The sequence below is a fragment of the Podarcis muralis genome, chromosome 18 (genome assembly GCF_964188315.1).
Source record: "Podarcis muralis chromosome 18, rPodMur119.hap1.1, whole genome shotgun sequence".
Lineage (NCBI taxonomy): Eukaryota > Metazoa > Chordata > Lepidosauria > Squamata > Lacertidae > Podarcis > Podarcis muralis.
Genome location: NC_135672.1, coordinates 2,104,307 through 2,125,931, shown reverse-complemented (window position 1 = coordinate 2,125,931; position 21,625 = coordinate 2,104,307). Strand labels below are relative to the sequence as shown.

General features: G+C 46.5%; 1 protein-coding gene across 1 annotated transcript in view; it reads left to right on the top strand.

Moving 5' to 3' along the window:
• Positions 1-21,625, top strand: part of MEF2B (myocyte enhancer factor 2B) — a 28,851-nt gene that overhangs the window by 6,827 nt on the left and 399 nt on the right. The window contains exons 2-8 of the mRNA XM_077922022.1: positions 12,573-12,651; positions 12,931-13,134; positions 14,116-14,244; positions 15,078-15,246; positions 16,044-16,183; positions 17,699-17,810; positions 21,219-21,327. Coding sequence (XP_077778148.1) covers positions 12,598-12,651; positions 12,931-13,134; positions 14,116-14,244; positions 15,078-15,246; positions 16,044-16,183; positions 17,699-17,810; positions 21,219-21,327 — 917 coding nt within the window. The 5' untranslated portion in view covers positions 12,573-12,597. The remainder of the gene's footprint in view (positions 1-12,572; positions 12,652-12,930; positions 13,135-14,115; positions 14,245-15,077; positions 15,247-16,043; positions 16,184-17,698; positions 17,811-21,218; positions 21,328-21,625) is intronic.

Here is a 21,625-nt window from a genome sequence, read left to right as displayed (position 1 = left end):
TACCCCCCCAAAATAAACTGCGACTTTCACTCTGTGTCACTCCAGAAATTAGCCAGAATCAGCATGGGCAGGTGGCATTTCTGTGCGTGACGCAGAAGCCAGGACTTTAAAAATAAAAATAAAAATGACTATTTCTGTAGAGGCCAAGAAAAAAAACCCCAACCTGATCTATTAGGGTGAGCCTGATAATCTCTAGATGAGTTTTTAAGTTCGGAATCCCAGTAAGTTGCTGAGCGTTTTGATGCCAAACACCCAAGTATCAAACTCTTGAGCCTTTGGCCTCTGAACCGACAGTTTTTCGGATCGTAAATCATTCTTAAAAATAAGGAATGCAGCTGTTAATGTGCTTGGAGGGACTTCATATATATCGCATTTAAGTGCCCCCCCCCATGAGCTCAGAGAGGCATACCTGGTTTTCTCCACCCTCATTTAATCCCCACTGCAACCCTGCAAGGTTGGCCAAGGCAACAACAGCTCCAGAATCACCGAATTTTGTGGCCGAGTGGAATTTGAACCTGGGCCTCCCACGTCCTACATATTCCTCTATTACAGGTGAAACTTGAAAAATTAGAATACAGTGGTACCTCGGGTTAAGTACTTAATTCGTTCCGGAGGTCTGTTTTTAACCTGGAACTGTTGTTAACCTGAAGCACTACTTTAGCTAATGGAGCCTCCTGCTGCCGCCGCGCCACCGGAACACGATTTCTGTTCTCATCCTGAAGCAAAGTTCTTAACCTGAAGCACTATTTCTGGGTTAGCGGAGTCTGTAACCTGAAGCGTATGTAACCCGAGGTACCACTGTATCGTGGAAAAGTTCACAATCATCACAATTATAACAAATAAAGGCTTGACATATCTCGCTTTGCATGTCATGAGTCTGTCTCATATACTAGTTTCACCTTTTAAGTTGTATTACTGAAATAAATGAATTTTTCCATGATATTCTAATTTTTCGAGTTTCACCTGTACATTGTGCATGTCATCTAATATACGTACATTCCTCTATTTCACATATTATCGTTTCTCCACGTTGCTCAGATTTCAAATCCTGCCCGTGATTTCATTTAATTGCTAAATTAAAATAAATAAATAAACCCCAAAGGCTTCCACGCTGCCATAAACTGTCCATCATGCAGATCTCTTATTCACGCCATTAGCTTTGCCAGTTCTGCAGAGAGCGCTGATTTGTAGGAGCCGTTATTCTTTCTCTGAACTTTCTTTCCAGTTCTTCGCAGTTAAGATCTTGGATATTTGGTGATCTTCTTGCACATTTTGCATTCCAGACGAGCAGTTTGTGGGGAAAGTCACTTTGAGCAGTGGGGAGGGTGGGGGAATCTGTTAGACGTGAGACAGGGAGCCGGACCTCATGAGCATTTTTAAAATCAATTTTCTCAAATCTTGGGAGGCTCTTGAGAGGATTGAAATCACGTGTGCTTCCTAAATGGAGCTTCCATGGACAGAGCCAGTCTTCCTTGGAACGGCCGAGGGCAAGAGTGGCAGGAGGCTGTTGATCTCACGTCCTGCTTGGTGTTTGGGGCGCCTGTCTGGCTACTGTGAGAACAGGACAGCTCTTGGGTAGCTCAGTCAGCAGAGCACCAGACTCTTAATTCCAGGGGTCGTAGGTTCGAACCCTGCATTGGGTGAAAAATTAACAAAGATTCTAACACTATTAACAAAACAACTTTAAAAGCACATTAAACAGCACAACCACGAGAAAAATCAAATTATAAAATTCACACAAGAGGCTGCAAAGGATTTGGGAAGGGGTGTCTGGCCAGGTGGAGTTACCAGGTGCCCCTCTTTATAGCCACTTAGTGGGCATCTTTGTAAAGCAGGAATGGAGATTTAGGGGGTGGAATGTGGGTGGCCCCCAGAGCCCTCTCTATGCGGCCCTTGAACCTATCCTGAAGCTCCCTCACCAGCCCTTTTTACACCCTCATCAAACAACTACCATCTGGGATAGCCCAGAGGGTAGAGCACAAGATTCTTAATCTCAGGGTTGTGGGTTCAATAGATTCTCGCCTTGCAGGGGTTGGACTAGATGACCCTCGTGGCCCCTTCCAACTTGACAATGCAATGAATCTGTGATTCTAGGACGCTTGGCTTAGAGGAGCCCCTTTGCCCTCACCCAGCAGAGCTCTCTCTACGTTCTAAGGAGACAATGCAGTCTTTATTTGCAGCCCAGTTGTGCTATTTTTGGGGAGAGCTTTGTGGGGGGAGATGATCCCCCCAGCATTTTTGAGCCAGTCAAATCTTGGCCATTCTGTTCAAGGCAGAGAGGGACTTTTTGCTCTCTGACACATGGTCTTGACTGGCGCTTCCGAAAGGCAAGACACCCCCCCGGCCCCCCCGCTCTTCCTGGCTACCTATTTTTGTGGTCACGGCCAGCCTCATCCCCCGGTTTCCTGTCGTCTGTTGTATTTTGGGACCTTGGCTCAGCCTTCCACTCTTATTTTCAGCGCTCGCTCTCTTTTTTTTGCATTTTGTTTCCACATTATCTTCTTCCCATGCTTAAGCGTTTGGAAGCAGGCAGACGCAAACAAACAAACAGCAATATCCAGGAAAATGATCCGCACTTTTGGAAGCAACCTGTAAACTGGAACACAAACCACCCTCTGACATTCACACATTGCTGAGTCTTGCAGGTACAACTCTCCAGCCGAGTAATTTCCGTAAATATTCAAACAGTAGGGTGAAGATTCCACACAAAAATCACACTCAAAATACATGCAATATGTTGTTCATGTATCATGTATCCTTTACCCTAAGGTTCCCTGGTGGATTGCAGTGTTAAAACACCATATAGTGGTACCTCAGGTTACATACACTTCAGGTTGCATACGCTTCAGGTTACAGACTCTGCTAACCCAGAAATAGTACCTCGGGTTAAGAACTTTGCTTCAGGATGAGAACAGAAATCGTGCAGTGGCAGCGGGAGGCCCCATTAGCTAAAGTGGTGCTTCAGGTTAAGAACAGTTTCAGGTTAAGAACGGACCTCCGGAACGAATTAAGTACTTAACCCGAGGTACCACTGTATTGAACACTATTGAAAACAACTTTGTTGTTGTGAGATTGTACCTTACTCTTGTGTAAGGTACAATCTCACACACCCCCATTGAGGGTCAAAAGAGGAAATGGCTTTGCAAAAAACATTTCCGTTAGGCAAAATTCACATCCAAAGACGTGTGTGTTCGGTGTAATTTGTACTAAAATGCTGATTAGTTTTCACAGGGCGATTTTAAAATATAATAATGTCAAGCCAGTTTTGGGGAGAGTGGGTCCCTGAATTGAACAAGGAAAAGCGAGAAACCAAGTGAAATCGCCAGGTTGTCCCATCGATACTGTGAGAGAAGTGAGCAGTTCTGTTAACTTTCCAACTGGGGTGGATGGGAGAGAGGGAGCTGGACGTGGCTTGGAAGCAAAAATAAATAAAGTGCCCTTCTCTCAGATTCAGCCTCCAGATTCCAAACCTAGAAACATTTATTGGGGAAATTAGCAGGGGTGACAAGGTACACCTGTGCAGCCCAGATCCTGGGAAGTAAGCCCTGAGAGACTGTTGGGTCCTAAGGAGGGAGGAGGAGCAGAAGGCCCAGGAAGGAGGCCAGGTCTGCACTGAGAGGAGCTGAGCTCCAGCGAACATGTGGAACCTTCACAATGAGGGGCAGTCTATCTTGGAATGGAAGAAGCCGCAAAGGCGGGCTTCCTTTTTCTCCCCATTGCCCTCCACCTTGAATCGCTTGGGCAGAAATGTTGGCTGCCCAGCGTTGAAATCAGGATACATCCCCTCCAACATTTCTCTGATGACAATAGGGACGTCCTTTTCAATAATAATAATAATAATAATAATAATAATAATAATAATAATGACAACAACAAATTTAATTTTATTATATATACCCCGCCCATCTGACTGGGCTCCCCCAGACACTCTAGGTGGCGCCCAGCATATATAAAAACATAATGAAACATTAAACATTAAAAAGCATCTACATACAGGGCTGCTTTCAGATTTACTCTAAAGGTTGTATAGTTATCTCCCTGGCTCAGGGGTCGCATAACTCCAGACCCTCCAACCTTTGTCCAGTGAAAATAGGGACATTCTAAGGGAAAACGTCACATTCCGGGATCAAATCAGAAACCATGACAGCTTATGTAAATCTGGCACTGTCCTTAGGTTGGCAGGAGCAGGGACCGAGCAACGGGAGCTCACCCCGTTGCGGGGATTTGAACCACTGACCTTCTGATCGGCAAGTCCTAGGCTCTGTGGTTTAACCCACAGCGCCACCCACGTCCCACTATTTAGTAATGTATTTAGCACTAACTCTGGAAGTGTAGACTCAATTCTGACCAAACAGCCTCCTAGAGCAAAAGATGCATAACTTTAAAATGAACAGTTTATATCAAATAAAGTAATATTCAATAATCCACTAGAATACCATATAATAGTACACAATGAAACTAAAGATCAACAAATAATAATTAAACAGAAATTCACTCTTAATTACATTGATTTCTAAGCTGTAATCAATAAAAGTCACAGGGCTAAAATAACACAATGCATTTTGAAAAGCAAAGACACAGGCTGAAGGAACAACAAAATAGGAGCGGATTTCTGTTTAATAGTTATTTGCTGGTATTTTGAGAATCAGTTTTGTTGTGTGCTAGAATATTTTAATGGATTGCTGAATATTACTTTATTTCATATAAAAAAATTATTTTAAGTCATATCTTTTTCATACCCGCCTAGATTTCTCTGATGAAAAGAGGGACGTCCTAAGGAAAAGCAGGACATTCCGGGATTAAATAAAAAACCGGGATGACTTCTGTAAATCCGGGTCTGTCCCTGGAAAATAGGGACACTTGGAAGGTCTGAAACTCATCTTATGTTCTTAGATGGCTGCATGTTTCATAGAATCATAGAATCATGGAGTTGGAAGAGACCACCAGGGCCATCGAGTCCAACCCCCTGCCAAGCAGGAAACACCATCAGAGCACTCCTGACATATGGTTGTCAAGCCTCTGCTTAAAGACCTCCAAAGAAGGAGGCTCCACCACACTCCTTGGCAGCAAATTCCACTGTCAAACAGCTCTTACTGTCAGGAAGTTCTTCCTAATGTTTAGGTGGAATCTTCTTTCTTGTAGTTTGGATCCATTGCTCCGTGTCCGCTTCTCTGGAGCAGCAGAAAACAACCTTTCTCCCTCCTCTATATGACATCCTTTTATATATTTGAACATGGCTATCATATCACCCCTTAACCTCCTCTTCTCCAGGCTAAACATGCCCAGCTCCCTTAGCCGTTCCTCATAAGGCATCGTTTCCAGGCCTTTGACCATTTTGGTTGCCCTCCTCTGGACACGTTCCAGTTTGTCAGTGTCCTTCTTGAACTGTGGTGCCCAGAACTGGACACAGTACTCCAGGTGAGGTCTGACCAGAGCAGAATACAGTGGCACTATTACTTCCCTTGATCTAGATGCTATACTCCTATTGATGCAGCCCAGAATTGCATTGGCTTTTTTAGCTGCCGCGTCACACTGTTGGCTCATGTCAAACATCCTCACACATCCTCAGAGAGGGAGAAGGTTTCAAATAGAAGCAAGTGAAGTGAAAATCGTCACTAACTGCATATACAGCCCCTCTGTCCGGTTTGGAAAACAGGGAGGAAAATCCATTGCCCTCATACGATGTCAATCAATTAATTTCTTTACCCTCATGAGGTCTAGGAGCTTAACTTCTGTATAAATACCAAGAGGAGGGCCATCTAGAACAGGGGTCAGCAAACTTTTTCAGCAGGGTCCACTGTCCCTCAGACCTTGTGGGGGGCTGGACTATATTTTGAAAAAAAATATAATGAACGAATTCCCATGCCCCACAAATAACCCAGAGATGCATTTTAAATAAAAGGACACATTCTACTCATGTAAAAACACACTGATTCCCCGGACTGTTTGTGGGCTGGATTGAGAAGACGATTGGGCCGGATCCGGCCCCTGGGCCTTAGTTTGCCTAACCATGGTCTAGAACAGGGGTCAGCAAACTTACCGCGCTTCGGGCCGGTGTCTCCAGCGCTGATTGTGCGGCGGGTCAGAGGGCAGGGGAGCGTGTGCCCATACGCGTGCGCACATGCTATATCTGGCACACTTCCGGGTTGGAGGAGCACCAGAAATACGTAGCTTGTGCACATGTGCACGGGCCTCCTGCAACCCGGATGTGCACCAGACATAACACTTGTGCATGCGCAAATAATGCTTGCGCAGAACCTATTACCAGTACTTCTCCGACCTGGAAGTGGGCAGCTGTGCAGCGCAGCGCCAGTAACAGCGGGCAGCGTGGGTCACCCCGGGCCGGATAAACGTGTCCCTCTGGCCTTATCCGGCCCGCGGGCCTTAGTTTGGGGACCCCTGATCTAGAAGCTGTCTTCTGTGCCTGAGAGGATGTTCCGTGCTTTTATGTTGAAGGGGATCTCAGATTATGCGCTTCCCCTTTTTTGGTAGTTCTATTGAGCATAGAGGGATAGTTTTATCTCCAAATAATGGATTTCATTTCACTTTTCATTTCCATACCTTCCAACATTTCTCAAACCATCTCTTGAGAACTAGAATCTTGCCGAGTTCCCATGACACGTAGATCAAGGGACCATAGCTCAGGGACAGAGTTTTCACGCCAGGCGGTGTAGGATGCACTGACAAAGCTCAGTCGGGAGACCACAAGACTCTTAATTTCAGGGTTGAGGGTTCAAGCCTCACCTTGCACAGAAGATTCCTGTGTCACAGAAGGTTGGACTAGATGACCCAGGGTGGCCCCTTCCAGCTCTACAATTCTATGATTGTAAGGCAGTTTCCGAGGCTCCTAGTAACCCTTATAGGAAAATGATTGGGGAGATGGGTTGTATTTGTGGATTACTGATTTATAACGAAGGCTTTATGTAGACAGACTAAAAGTCAAGAGTAACTCTTTGTGATATTTGGGGCTGTGCTGCAGCAAAGTAAAAGTCTAGCAGGAATTTTAAAAAGAGCAGTCGATGGGAAATGAATAAGAAGAAAATAGAAAAAAAAAGGATGAAATGCTGAAATATTTTAAGTTTTTGAAATGTAATTTGGAAATGGGATGTAATATTGATTTGCAAACAAATAAATGATTAGCAAATAAAGGTGAGAAGTGAAACATCAGACTGGTGGGGAGAGAAGTCAGCTTATAAATGTGTCTTATTTGATGTTCATTTGTTAGAAATTTTGAAATGTAGTAAAAATTAATTGGCAAACGGGGGGGGGGGGGGAATGATTGGGGAGACCATCCTTGCCTCTCCCTCTCCCTCACACAAGCAACTCTCCCCCCCTTTCTCTTCCTCTTTCCTGCCTACTCTAATGAGTTTCCCAGGGAGGAAGCAGCTGATGAAACTGGGCAGCTCCTTACATAAGCTTTTCCTGCCTGCGTTATGGAGGTTGAATCCTGACACGACAGAAGTGCTGTTTCTGGCGGACGGGTTGGGGAGTTGGGAATCCCTGGTCCTTTGTGGGGTAATGGTGGCCTTGAAGGACCAGGTGCGCAGCCTGGGGGTCATTTTGGACTCACCGCTGTCCAGGGAGGCGCAGGTCAGTTCTGCATCCAGGGCGGCTGCCTACCAGCTCCATCTGAGACCCTCCCTGCCTGCGGACTGTCTGGCCAGAGTGGTGCATGCTCTGGTTATCTCCCGCTTGGACTACTGCCATGCGCTCTACGTGGGGCTGCCTTGGAAGGTGACCCAGAAACTACAACTAATCCAGAATGTGGCAGCTAGACGGGTGACTGGGGGCGGCCGCCGAGACCATATAACACCGGTCTTGAAGGACCTACATTGACTCCCAGTACGTTTCCGAGCACCATTCAAAGTGTTGGTACAGTGGTACCTCTGGTTGCGAACAGGATCCTTTCCAGAGGCCCATTCACAACATGAAAAGAGCGCAAACTGAAGTGCCATATCTGCGCAGATGCGCGGTGCGATTTGGTCTTGTGCACATGAGCAAAGTGCAATTTAGCGCTTCTGTGCATGCACGAACGGCGAAACCCGGAAGTAACCCTTTCCGGTACTTCCAGGTCGCCACGGGACGTAACCTGAAAGAACATAACATGAAGCAAGCGTTACATGAGGTATGACTGTACAGTGGTACCTCGGGTTACAGACTCTTCAGGTTACAGATGCTTCAGGTTACAGACTCCGCTAACCCAGAAATAGTACCTTGGGTTAAGAACTTTGCTTCAGAATGAGAAGAGAAATCGTGCTCCAGCGGTGCGGCGGCCGCGGGAGGCCCCATTAGCTAAAGTGGTACCTCAAGGTTTAGAACGCTTTCAGGTTAAGAATGGACCTCTGGAACGAATTAAGTTCTTAACACGAGGTACCACTGTACTGAGCTTTAAAGACCTAAACGGTCAAAGATTGGAAAATGTTTATTGAATATATGGGGGGAAATTATGTACACTTGAAAACGTTGGCAGCATTAAGATAGATTCAGCAGTGTAAATAAGTTTTGATGGGTGTAATAATGGAATACTAAATGGTTTAGTTTATGTAAAACATGCAAGGATTTATGATATGCAAAATGAATCCTGGAAAGAGAAGAAGGAAAGTCATTGATATTTTAAGGATGTTTGAATGAGTATTCTAAATTGTAAAACAGAAAATTTAATAAAAATTATATTAAAAAAGGAAGAAAGGAAAACCTAAACGGCCTCAGTCCTGTAGGCTTGAAGGAGCATCTCTGCCCCCATTGTTCAGCCTGGACACTGAGGTCCAGCACTGAGGGCCTTCTGCTGCACAAATAATTAAAAAATAACTATTAATACGTTAGCCGTTTGCCCTACAGAGCGACTGGAGATCTGGATCCCAGGTGGGACCAAAGGCTTCCTCTCCCTTTGGCCGACTCTTCCATTTAAAAGACAACAGGTCCTCTTTGCTCCTTCGTCGTTCAACCTGGTTGCACGTTGCTCTCTCACAGTTCCTTTGTTCATTCATTTATCTATTTCATAAAACGTACACATCACTTGATTGTAAAAAGAAAAAAAAGGAAAGAAACCTTAAAGTTTAGATAAGCCAATGAGGGGAAATGGAAAACAGCGAAGAGCAATGAGAGAGGGTACAGCTGGTCAACTCGGCTGTGACCTGAAGTGTTGCATGCGCTGCAACATTCAGTTGCAGCATCAACTGGATTGTGCTTAATGCCATTGTCAGCCTACATAATTGAACCTTAAACAAAAGTCTTCTAAGTGAAAATATATAGAGAGAGAGCTGGGCCAACCCCCTGCAATGCAGGGATCTTTTGCCCAAGGTAGGGCTTGAACCCACGACTCCGAGATTAAGAGTCTCATGCTCTACCAACAAAGCTGTGTTAGCAACCACATTTTATTATTACCGGTATATTTATTTATATCCCACCTTCTTCCCAGACAGGGACTCAGGGTGTCTTACAGAAGCAGCAAAAAACCTAGACAGAGAGAAACAATAATTAAAAAGCCATTAAGTACTAATTAGAATTAAAACTCTGTGTGTGTGTGTACATTATTAAAACATACAGGTAATTAAAATGAAACTATCATGGCACCAGCCCCCTCATTAAAAACAGTCAGTTCCCAAAAGCCTGTTGGAACAAGAGAGTCTTCACCTGCCAGCAGAAGGAGAACAAGGAGGGAGCCAGTCTGGCTTTCCCAGGCAGGGAGTTCCTAAATTGCCTGGGAGGAGCCGCCACCGAGAAGGCCCTGTCTGAGAGGGTGGCGGGACTGGGAGAAAGGCCTCCCCACAAGATCTCAGAGCCTGGGCAGGAGCTTTCTCCAACGTAGCATTTTTATTCCTGCTTTACCCTGGCAGATGCCTTTTTATAAAAAGCGGTTTGGTTGTCCCTGCAAAATTCAGAGGAGTGTGAATCTCGAAGGACAGCTGTGCTTCGTTGGGCGCGTTGTTTTGGAAGGTACAGATCAGCTAGATTCGGGTTCGAATGCAGACTGAATTGGATTTCCCCACCGTCCCTGGTCTGGCAGGAAACCCATCCTTGATTGATCACTGTTGCTAAAGACTCCGACTGTACAGTTCTATGGATTCTATTGGAAAATTTAGTACTTAAAGAAGCACTTTTCCCAATGTTTGATGTCTGGAGAGGAGAACGGGGGTGGGCTTCCCTGCAGGAATATTTCCAGAGTTCTCTGTTACCAAACTGAGGTTCCCGTGTGCATTTTTCTGGGCAGTGTTTTTAAAAAATTACCTTTTGGCGCCCTGTGTGGGTTGTGACCTAAACGGCCGATGTCGTGGGAACGGCGTCACTGCTTCCTCCCATCTACTTAAAATTAGTTCTGATTGGCTATATTTAGTCCCCAGCGCTCAATAAGACACAACAGGACCTGAAGAGGATTTTTTTAAAAAGCAGTGATTCGGAACCCACCGCCGGAAATGGAGCTGTTTGATTTGCAACAGATTTGTATATTTCAGGTCATAGAATTGTAGAGCTGGAGTGGATACCCAGGGCTCATCTAGTCCAGCCCCCCGCGATGCGGGAATCACAGCCAAGGGAGAGATGTTGTGTGCCAGCTGCCCTGTGGTGCTGTGTTTCTACTTGCGATGAGTTTTCCCCGCTTTGGGGATCATGGAAGAAGAAAAGTCACTCACCCCCTGCTGTGGTACAGCCCCTTCTTGTCACCCTAAGGCTGTACCAGGACACAACAGATGGTTGTTTGTTTGTGATACTCTTAATGTTTGTATAATTGTTTATTTTTCTTTCTAATTGCTTTGCTCATTTGCTGCCTTGGGTCAGCTTTGGGAGGAAGGGTGAGAGAGAAGTTTAAAATAAAAATTTTCAGATTTTGCAAAGGCTCCATCACAAATGCTGCAAGAGGGGCTGTTAACTGCAAGTCAGAAAAAAAACCCTTTATTCAAGATTTATAATTGCTACATGTCAGGCCCTGAGTGCAGATCTCTACAGGAAGGGCTAGAGGACAACGATCAAGTGTCTGAGACTAGATGGAGGCTGCAGAGATGTTCTGCTGAAAGAATCACAACAGATAAAGGAAAGCAATTTTCCACACAGCGCAACGTTAAACTGTGGAACTCACTGCTGCAGGAAGCAGCGACAGCCAACTTGGACGGCTTTTAAGAAGGATTGGACTGATTCATGGAGGAGAGGGCTGCCGATGGCTGCTAGCCGCAGTGGTGATGCGCTGTCTCCAGCCAGTCTCTTCGCTTGTTCCTATGGAGCCTCCCAGTCCAGGGGCAGTCTATCTGGCTCCCCAGGTTTTTTGGGGTATTTGGCCACTGCGAGAACAGCATGCTGGACTGGGTGGGACATGGGCCTGATCCAACAGGCTCTTCTTATGCTATTTTAATGTTCTGACAAACGGTCCTGCCCCTCCCCCCCCCCCAGCTTGTAAAGGCAAAATGCCACCCCACGCTTTCCATTTTCACTAAAAGTCCGGTTTTGGGGAAGGAAGTGTCTTTACAAGAAGTCCATGTTAAATTGGGCAACCTGATTTTGCAGTACGTGATTGAAACCTGCAAAAAAAACCCAAAGGCAATCTGGAAGTTCCCTCTTTATTTTTATTTTTTTTTATAATATTTATTAAGGGTTTAATAGTTACAGAATAAAGAAAGAAAAACAAACAAAAAACAATAAAGGATTCACAATACATCAAAAATAAAAGGAAAAAACTAAAAACAACACAGCAAAACAACAAGAGAAACAAAACCATTTAAAAACGCATCCAGTATCTCTATATCTCTACCTTTCATTTACTTATATCGTCGACCTCCTCACACCTCCCTTTTTTGTATTCTTGTTCAATTAGCTATTTCAGCAAATCCTTTCCATCTTTCTTAATTTTTGTTCTATGATTTATCTTATCACAATCTAACCTTAAATTTTACACTTTTACCCATTAACAATCTATTTTTACTTAATTCTTTATAATATTTCTGCTAGAGCCATATAACTTCATTCCAGCATCCTTCTAACATTCATTAATTTTACAATATTTCTGTAAATAAACTGTAAATTTTTTCCACTCTTCTTCCACCGACTCTTCTCCCTGGTCACAGATTCTGCCAGTCATTTCCGCCAACTCCATGTAGTCCATCAGCTTCATCTGCCATTCTTCCCGGGTGGGTAGATCTTGTGTCTTCCAATACTTTGCAATGAGTATTCTTTCAGAAAGAAATGGAAATTGATAAATTTTTGAAAATTAATGGACTACAAAAAATTTCCCAGGAAAATAAGTTAATGCTGAATTATAAAATAATGGAACAGGAAGTAGAAGGGGCCATTCAGAACATGCAACTGGGTAAATCCCCAGGACCGGATGGATTGACTTTTTATTAGGGCTGGGCAGGATCCGGTAACATCGTGATATATCAGCAGCTTAAATACCTCCGTATGCTGAGAAAACACAATGTCTGGAATGCATCTCGGCTGCTTCTTCCTCCCGATCTCTTAATTGTCTGAAACTGGCATCTCGATCTGAACGCCATACTGGTTTCAGACAATTTGTCAATATATAAACCCAGCTCTACAGTATGTGTGTGCGTAAAATCATACATTTTTATTTTCTTTACCCTACAAAGCTGCCTCCATCTGCCCCGAATTGCAATGGGCCGGAAAAAGATCCAGATTAGTCGGATTTTGGACCAAAGGAATCGGCAGGTAAGCACTTTTAAAAAAACAAAAGCCAAAACCATTTACAAAGAGGACTGTAGAGACTGGAACAAGGAGAAGAAGCCTCAGGCCCAAGGTCTGAATGTGGGCCCCCAAAGCTCTCTGCCCGGCCCTCGTGAATCTCCTTAGGCCACGCCTCCTCCCATAGCCACGCCCCCTCTCCCAGCAGGGCTTCTTCAGCTGCAGCTCCTGCATTGTGTGGGGGTGGGATGGATGACCCCTGGGTGCCCCGTCCGACTCTGCGGTTCCGCCACTCTCCCCTTCCAGGTCACCTTCACCAAGAGGAAGTTTGGGCTCATGAAGAAGGCGTATGAGCTCAGCGTCCTGTGCGACTGCGAGATCGCCCTCATCATCTTCAACAGCGCCAACCGGCTCTTCCAGTACGCCAGCACGGACATGGACAAAGTGCTTCTCAAGTACACAGAGTATAGTGAGCCCCATGAAAGCCGGACCAACGCCGACATCCTGGAGGTAAAATGCAAGTTTACCTATTCGCTTTTCATGGAATCCTAGAATTGCAGAGCTGCAAGGGATCCCCAGGGGTCATCTAGTCCAACCCCCTGCCACGCAGGGATTTGAAAGTTGTTCTAAATGTTTTTCTGCCATTGTGTTTTAATGCTGCAGCCCACCCTGCGTGCTGTCTTCACTAGCACCATCCGCTTCAGTGCACCCTTTCCCCAAAATATATGCATTTTTGCAAACCTCGGCTGGGGTTGGGGTTTTGGTACCATTCCGGAAAGGCCAGATTTGGTATGTTTTGGCTTTAAATGCAAACTGAACCGCTCACATTCCCTAGACGTAATGGAGAGAACAAACAGAGATATTGGAACGTTGCCAAACAGTGACGTCCTGGGCACCTTTTCACTTTATATCTCTTTGCATTTAATATATTACAGTGGTGCCCCGCAAGACGAATGCCTCGTAAGACGAAAAACTCGCTAGACGAAAGGGTTTTCCGTTTTTTGAGTCGTTCCGCAAGATGAATTTCCCTATGGGCTTGCTTCGCAAGATGAAACGTCTTGCGAGTTCTTGCGAGTTTGTTTCCTTTTTCTTAAAGCCGCTAAGCCGCTAATAGCCGTGCTTCGCAAGACGAAAAAACCGCAAGACGAAGAGACTCGCGGAACGGATTAATTTCGTCTTGCAAGGCACCACTGTATGTTATAACCTTGGAGGTCTGTTGGTTGGGCCGCTTCTTTTTTACTTACCGTAAGTGTGCATTGATTAAGGCACTGCAAAAAATCAAATCAAAGCAATATTGTGCATGCCATTCTATCGAGATACTTTTCCTGTTCTTGCTGTCTTATCCTTCTTGCACATTTGTGGGAACATCGTTTGCAATTGGGGTCAGTATTATTTATGGGGAGGGTTGGGCATTTCTCATGGGGGGGGGATTGTTGCTGATTATTTGCCCCCCAACCCCAAAACTCCTTCTCTGTCGCCCACACTCCGTAGACCCTGAAAAGGAAGGGCTTGGGCATTGAAGGTCCCGACCTGGATCTGGAAGAAGCTCTGGAGCCAGCGAGGAAACTGAGGCGACTGGGCGAGGGTGTGGACCTCACTCTGGCCCAACCCAAGCTCTGTGTGAGTAACAGCTTTTAGGGGGAGAAAGGGCACAGGATTTATACCATTGATATTGCCGACACTATCAGCTGCCTTCTGGGTTTCAGGCAACAGGCAATTCCAGTTCTGCCTGGAAATATTTATTTAAAAGCATTTCTGAACCACTACATGCTTTAAATACTAGGTGCTAAGTTATACTCAGAGTAAAGCCCTTGAAATCAAATAGACTTCCGTTCATCATTTGCTTCATTTTACTCTCTTCCCCATCATGCATAAACCACTTGATTGTAAAGACAAACGCTAAGCGGTTTACAAAAGCAAAGTGAAACATTTAAATGACCCCGAGAAAGAGGCTCTTAATCTCAGGGTCAAAAAAAAAAGGTTGGAATGGGCCAATATATATGTGGACTGGAGCAAGTGGCTTTTCTTCTTTAAGTCTTCAAAGTTCTTAACCAAGCTCAAGGTTGAACCAGCCAGATGTTTAACTGAGAATCAGTCACAGACAGTGCATTATTTGAAAAATAAGACTTCAGGGCCATCTGGCCCCAAAATGGCAGGTAGACTTTCTGTTTTGGCGACTGCAACCTTGGTTTGAGGAGTCATTTGGCACCTAGCTTATATACCTGAGTTTCTAACAGTGCATGCAACAGTATTTATGGGTTTGTAAAAGCTGGACCATGCCTGGCTCTTTAAACCCAGAGTGCAGACTCCCTTGGCCTCCAGAGCTGGCTGGTTGCAGGTGGGAGAGCACCCCGTCCGATATTCCCCGGGTTCCGAGTTCAAGAGGCAGCCACAATTCTCAGCACCACACCTTTCCTTGGCTAAAGCTCTTTGTTGCTCCATCTTCCTTTCAGTCTGCACCTTCCCTCTCCAGCCTGGAAGGGGGGTCAATGAGGACTCCCCCCTCTGGGAGCGAAGGTGGGGCGGGCGGCCCCCGGGAGTCCCCTCACCAGCAGAGCCACCTGCCAGCCCTCCCCAAGCACGCCACCCCTCCAGTGCGGTCTCCAACGCCCCTGGGAGCAGGTATGTTGTGACTGCAGCAAGAGACCTTCATGGGCTGGGATTGGGGTCTGGGGCGGGTGCTTCCGAAACTCACCTGGGTTCGAATTCTCACTCAACCATGATCTCACGGGTTGGTTGGTTGGTTGTTGTTGGGATTGAAGGAGGGAGAGAACCACATACGACACCTTCATCTCTGTGGAGGGAAAAGGGGGGATATAAATGCAATAAATTGACAAACAAACATTTCTAAATGTTTTAAATAGCTGTTCAACTGTTTTCACTAATGGTCTTGCTCTTTTTGTTTTGCACACTGCTTCAAGTTGCTGGGGTTTTGTATTTTTATTTTATTCTGTGAACTGCCGTGAGATCTTTTGATGAAGGGCAATATGTTGTTGTTGTTGTTGTTTTTAGTTAATTAAAATCAAGCAGCATATAAATTCCGTGAGATAAAAAAAGAATGTGGATTCTGTGCTTTGATTTATTATTATTATTATTATTATTATTATTATAGCTAATGTTAATTATTTTCCCCCAATAATTTAAGTTGTTGTCCTTCCTGGTCTTTTCTTATTCTTTTTGTAAACTGTTCATTTAGAAATAAATTTTAAAAAGTTGTCCAGTAGCACCTTAGAGACCAACTAAGTTTGTTCTGGGTATAAGCTTTCGTGTGCATGCACACTTCTTCAGATACACATGCTCATTTAGAGTTCCTTTTCGCAACCAAGCAGTATATGAATTTTACGAAATAGATAAAAAATGAAGCATGAAGGTTCTTGGGATTGGGAGCCCCTGACCTGTCTGCTTTTCTGCCCCTGCAGGGATGGGCTACCCTCTCTTCTCCCACGGCAACCTGGGTCGGGCGTTGTCCAGCAAGCCCCCTCCTCCGCTTTACCTGGGGGCTGACCCCCGTCGAGGGGAAGGAGCCCTGTCTGCTGGCAGGAGCCACGTGGTGTCGGCCGTGAGTAGATCGTGGCTCATGAAGCCTCCTTCTCCTGGGTGGGGCACTTTCTGGGGGTGCCAAGGCTGGGCATCTGCCTGCAGTGGGGCGGGGGAAAGGCAAGATAAGAATAATAGAATCGTAGACTTGGAAGGGACCCCGAGGGCCATCTAGTCCAACCCCCTGCAATGCAGGAGTCTCAGCTAAAGCATCCAGGACAGATGGCCACCCAACCTCTGCTGAAAATCCCCAAGCAGAGCCCACAACCTCCCAAGTGTGCGTTGCGCTGTTCAACAGCTCTTATTAAACAATTAAACCCCTGTGTTGCAAACAATTATCAGTAATATCCAAGGCAACACGATGACCAAGTACAACAATGCAATATCAATATAAACTCTTTATATAATCTACACAGAACATTGAACAATATGAAAAACCAAATAAACAGAAATCTTATAAATCTCTGAAAGTCACAAAGTGTGTACTCTTGATAGATATTCTTGAAAACGTAGAACCAAATAAACATAAGTCTTATAAGTCTCTGAAAGAAGCAATGGGTCAGATTCTTATCTGATGAAAACAAGCCGTAAAGCTTTGTTTTATGATATCCAATGCTGCCAAAGTGGTCCGCAAACAGACGTAGTGGACAGTGATTCCGGATATACCCACTCTTTCGTAGAATTCTTCTTCAGCACAGCAGAAGGATACAGAAATGCTTCGTAAACCCATCTATATGGTGAATGGAATTATATATCTATGGAACAGTGGTCATAAAGTTATGTAGCCACTGAATCTCCTTTCATGTAACTTGTAGCCATGGGTTCAAGTCCTCCCCTCCAGAGCAGGAGAAAACAAGCTTGCTCCCTCTTCTTAGTCTCCTCTTTTCCAAGCTAAACATCCCCAGCTCCTTCAACTGTTCCTCATCAGGCTTGGTTTCGACCCTTGATCATCTTGGTTGCCCTCCTCTGCACACCTTCCGGCTGGTCAGCGTCCTTCTTAAACTGTGCTGCCCAGAACTGGACACAGGACACCAGGTGTGATTTGACCAAGGCAGAAGAGAGCAGGGCTGTTACTTCCCTTGATCTGGTCGCTAAACTACTGTGGATGAATCACCCTTTGGACAAGTGCAAACTCTTACATTTGTTCCTATTGATAAGCACCACCTAATGAGTGCAGCCATTCGACATTTTCCACCTAGCCTCGCATTGTGTACACTAAACTTCCCGTCCTCCTGATTCCACGCTGCACGGGGTCAGACTAGATGACCCTCGGGTCCCTTCCAGCTCTACGGTTCTACGACTGATTTAATCTGAACCTAGGAAATTGTGTGCCTCGTGTTTCAGGCAGGGATGTTCCCTGCCCTGCCTGGAAGGGCATGCTCCACCCCACGGTGCTATGGGCCTTTTCCCCGTGGGGGACTTTGGTCTAACATTTCAGTGGTGCTCTGTGAGAGGCCCTGCAGTCCCTGCTTCAACTTTGACTGGCGTGACCACTGAGTGACACACTCCTGTGACCCTGGATTATCTCCCCGCACAGCGTTCCTTGTACCCTGGACTTCAGAGCACGAGTCCCGCCTTGTCTGCAGGAAGCACCTGTCTCCCCGGGCACGGGCTGCCAGGCTACTACTCCCTCTCCTCTAGCCACCCAGGTAGGCTTTTGGTCAGCCAATCAGGCGTCATCTTGCTGAGGGCACTGGGGTGGGAACTGTGGAACTCCTGTCCTCAGGCTCAGACCTGTCCCCTAGTGAACTTCTGGGAACTATAGTTTGCCACCTCCTTCTTGAGCCCTGTTGGGGTGCAGAGCAGGGTAAAGATAAAGGGACCCCTGACCATTAGGTCCAGTCGTGACCTTCTCTGGGGTTGTGGCGCTCATCTCGCTTTATTGGCCGAGGGAGCTGGCGTATAACTTCTGGGTCATGTGGCCAGCAGGACTAAGCCGCTTCTGGCAAACCAGAGCAGCGCACGGAAACGCCGTTTACCTTCCCGCCAGAGCGGTACCTATTTATCTACTCGCACTTTGACGTGCTTTCAAACTGCTAGGTTGGCAGGAGCTGGGACTGAGCAATGGGAGCTCACCCCGTCGCGGGGATTTGAACCGCGACCTTCTGATCGGCAAGTCCTAGGCCCTGTGGTTTAACCCACAGCGCCACCCGCATCCCTGCAGAGTAGAGTAAGCCGCCTTAAATATTTCACCCAGCTAGCTCAGTATTGCTTACACAGACTGGCAGCATCTCTCTGGGGATTCAGAGCTCCCCAGCCTCACCTGAAGAGACTGCCGGAAATAGAACCCAGGACTCTTTGTGCAAAGCCACTGAACTGCAACTCTTCCCTTCCTAGTGCTCATTGTTCTAAATCATGGGGAGGCAAACTAAGGCCCGGGGGCCGGATGCGGCCCAATCGCCTTCTAAATCCGGCCCGCGGACGGTCCTGGAATCAGCATGTTTTTACATGAGTAGAAGATGTCCTTTTATTTAAAATGCATCTCTGGGTTATTTGTGGGGCATAGGAATTCGTTCATATTTCCCCCCAAAAAATATAGTCTGGCCCCCCACAAGGTCTGAGGGACAGTGGACCGGCCCCCTGCTGAAAAAGTTTACTGACCCCTGTTCTAAATAAAGACTGGAATGGAGGGAGAGGAAGGAAGGAAGGAAGGAAGGAAGGAAGGAAGGAAGGAAGGAAGGAAGGAAGATTCAGAGCCAATTTGGAGAAAGGGGTTGGCCTGTAATTGTGGATCTAATGGAGAAAACTCTATTCCAAAAGTTTTTAACGTGGGGGAATCCCCACCAAACAGGAATAAATGAACTCAGCTTTCCTCAGCCCTCCCAACATAAAGGGGAAAGGGAGGGATTAATTTTTGCCAGCCTGACTGCTAATGACCAAAATCAAGATCTTCTTTTACCAGCCACTCAATATTCTCCGTGGAGGGGTTGCGTTATGTAATACGCTTGAATGCTGAATGTGTTAAGTGTATGCCTAGAGTCAATGGATAAAACAAACACCATTAGATGTTCTGCTGGATGCATGTTTAATGGTTATTGGATTTGGATTTGTTTAAAAACCAGTAACAGACCCTCCAAGTGTCCCTGTTTTCCAGGGACGGTCCTGGATTGACAGAAGCCATCCCGGTTTCTGATTTGATCCTGGAATGTCCCCCTTTTCCTTAGGGCATCCCTGTTTTCAATGGCAAAATGTTTGAGGCAGTGGTAGGATGTCCCCATTATCCTCGGAGAAATGTTGGTGGGTATGGAATAGGGCACCTGTATTTTCATCAGATAAATGTTGGAGAATGTCCCTATTTTAATTGGATAAATGTTGGAGTGTATGCAAAAAAAATTGGTTTAAAAGAAAAAGATTTCAGAGCAGATAATAGGAAGAGCCTTATTCACACATTTCATCGTTAAACTGTGGAACTCCCTGCCACAGGAGGCCGTGATGGGCACCAAGCTGCATGGCTTTAAAAGAGGATTGGACAGATTCATGGATAGGGAGAGCTACTGAGAGCTAATAGCCACAATGGCAATGCTCTGCCCCCAACGGCAGCGATGCTTCCGATCCCCAGTTGCTGGAAACCTCAAAGGAGAATGCTCTGGTGCTCAAGCCCCGGTTGTGGGTTTTCCTTTGGAGGCCTTGACCGGCTGCTGTGAGGACAGGGTGCCGGGGCACTTCTGGTTGAAATGGAATTGAAATACTTTATTGTCACTTGTACAACTTGTATACAGTGAGATTACAGAGCACCCCCCACTCAGCTCTCTTAGTCTTAATTCCCCTCGTTTACTGACACACACGCACAAAACCCGAAAGTCCGTTGCCCTGTTGTTATCTTTTCACTCAGCAGCCTAACAGCCCACGAATAGAAGCTGTTCTTTACCCTGTTGGTGCGACTAATCCTGCTTCTATATCTTCTGCCCGAGGGCAGGAGATCAAGAAAGTGCCGGCCAGGGTGTGAATCATCCCTGAGAATTTTCCTCACTCTCCTGAGGCAACGTTCTTCTGCAATGTCATCCAACAGATTCACGGGACAGCCCATAATATCTTGTGCTGTATTCACCACCCTCTGTAGGCACTTCCTATCAGTTGATGTCAAACCAGAGTACCACACCGTGATGCACTATGAAACGACACTTTCTATTGTGGACTGGTAGAAGGAGAACAGGGACGCGGGTGGCGCTGTGGGTAAAACCTCAGTGCCTAGGACTTGCCGATCGCATGGTCGGCGGTTCGAATCCCCGCAGTGGGGTGCGCTCCCACTGCTCGGTCCCAGCGCCTGCCAACCTAGCAGTTCGAAAGCACCCCCGGGTGCAAGTAGATAAATAGGGACCGCTTACCAGCGGGAAGGTAAATGGCGTTCCGTGTGCTGCGCTGGCTCGCCAGATGCAGCTTGTCACGCTGGCCACGTGACCCGGAAGTGTCTTCGGACGGCGCCGGCTCACGGCCTCTAGAGCAGGGGTGTCAAACTCAAATTCATCGGGGGCCGCATCAGCAGTTTGGTCACCCTCAAAGGGCCGGTTGTATCTGTAGGACTATGTGTCCATGTAAAGTGGAGGTTTCCTGTGTAGAACAGCCGGCGCCGCTAGAGGGCAGACGTTCTCTGGCTTGTAGGCTGCCGCGCATGCGCTGAAGAGGCGGCTTTCTTGGGTCAAAAAAAAAAAGTGAGAATAAAAGGTGAAGGCTGGCAGCCGGCGGCAGCTACACGGGCCACATGACGAGGTCTGGCGGGCCGGATTCGGCCCGCGGACCTCGTGTTTGACACCCGTGATCTAGAGCGAGATGAGCACGCAACCCTAGAGTTGGACATGACTGGCCCGTACGGGCAGGGGTACCTTTACCTTTACCTAGAAGGAGAACATCAAATGTTGATTGACATCGTTCTGGTGGTCTTAAGGAGAGAAAGGGAGGGGTGCGCAGCAGCAGCAGCAGCCCACAGCCCAAAATGCTACCCCCTCCACTAGCCCCAGGAGGTTTCATGTCCCAGCTGAGATCACGGTTGCTTCCCTGCCCGTCTCCAGAGACCCTCAAATCCTGACGGTCTTCTTCTTTCCCCAACATCTGTCCTGCAGAGTTTGCCCCTGGTGACGGACCTTCTTCACACACCTTCGGCCTGCAGGCGAGCGCAGTGTCCACTTGGCCGCACCGAGAGATGTCCGTTGCCTCCCACCCAGCACTGGGGTAAGAGAGAACGGGGGACGGGGACGGGGGTGTCCTTAGCCTGGGAGAAAGGGCCTAGGCAGCCACCTATAACCTCCAAACATGCCTGGAATTGCGAGTGTGTGTAACAGAGATAAGCTGTGGGGTTATAGCCTGCTGAAGAGTCATTTACTTCATTCATTTATTGAAGATATTTATACATACTGCTACTCATAACAAGAAATCAGAGTGCCGCCCACACGATGTGTTTTTAAATTTCCTTTTTGTAATGTATATAAAGCAGAGAGAACGATGACAACACCAAACAAAAATCAAGAGG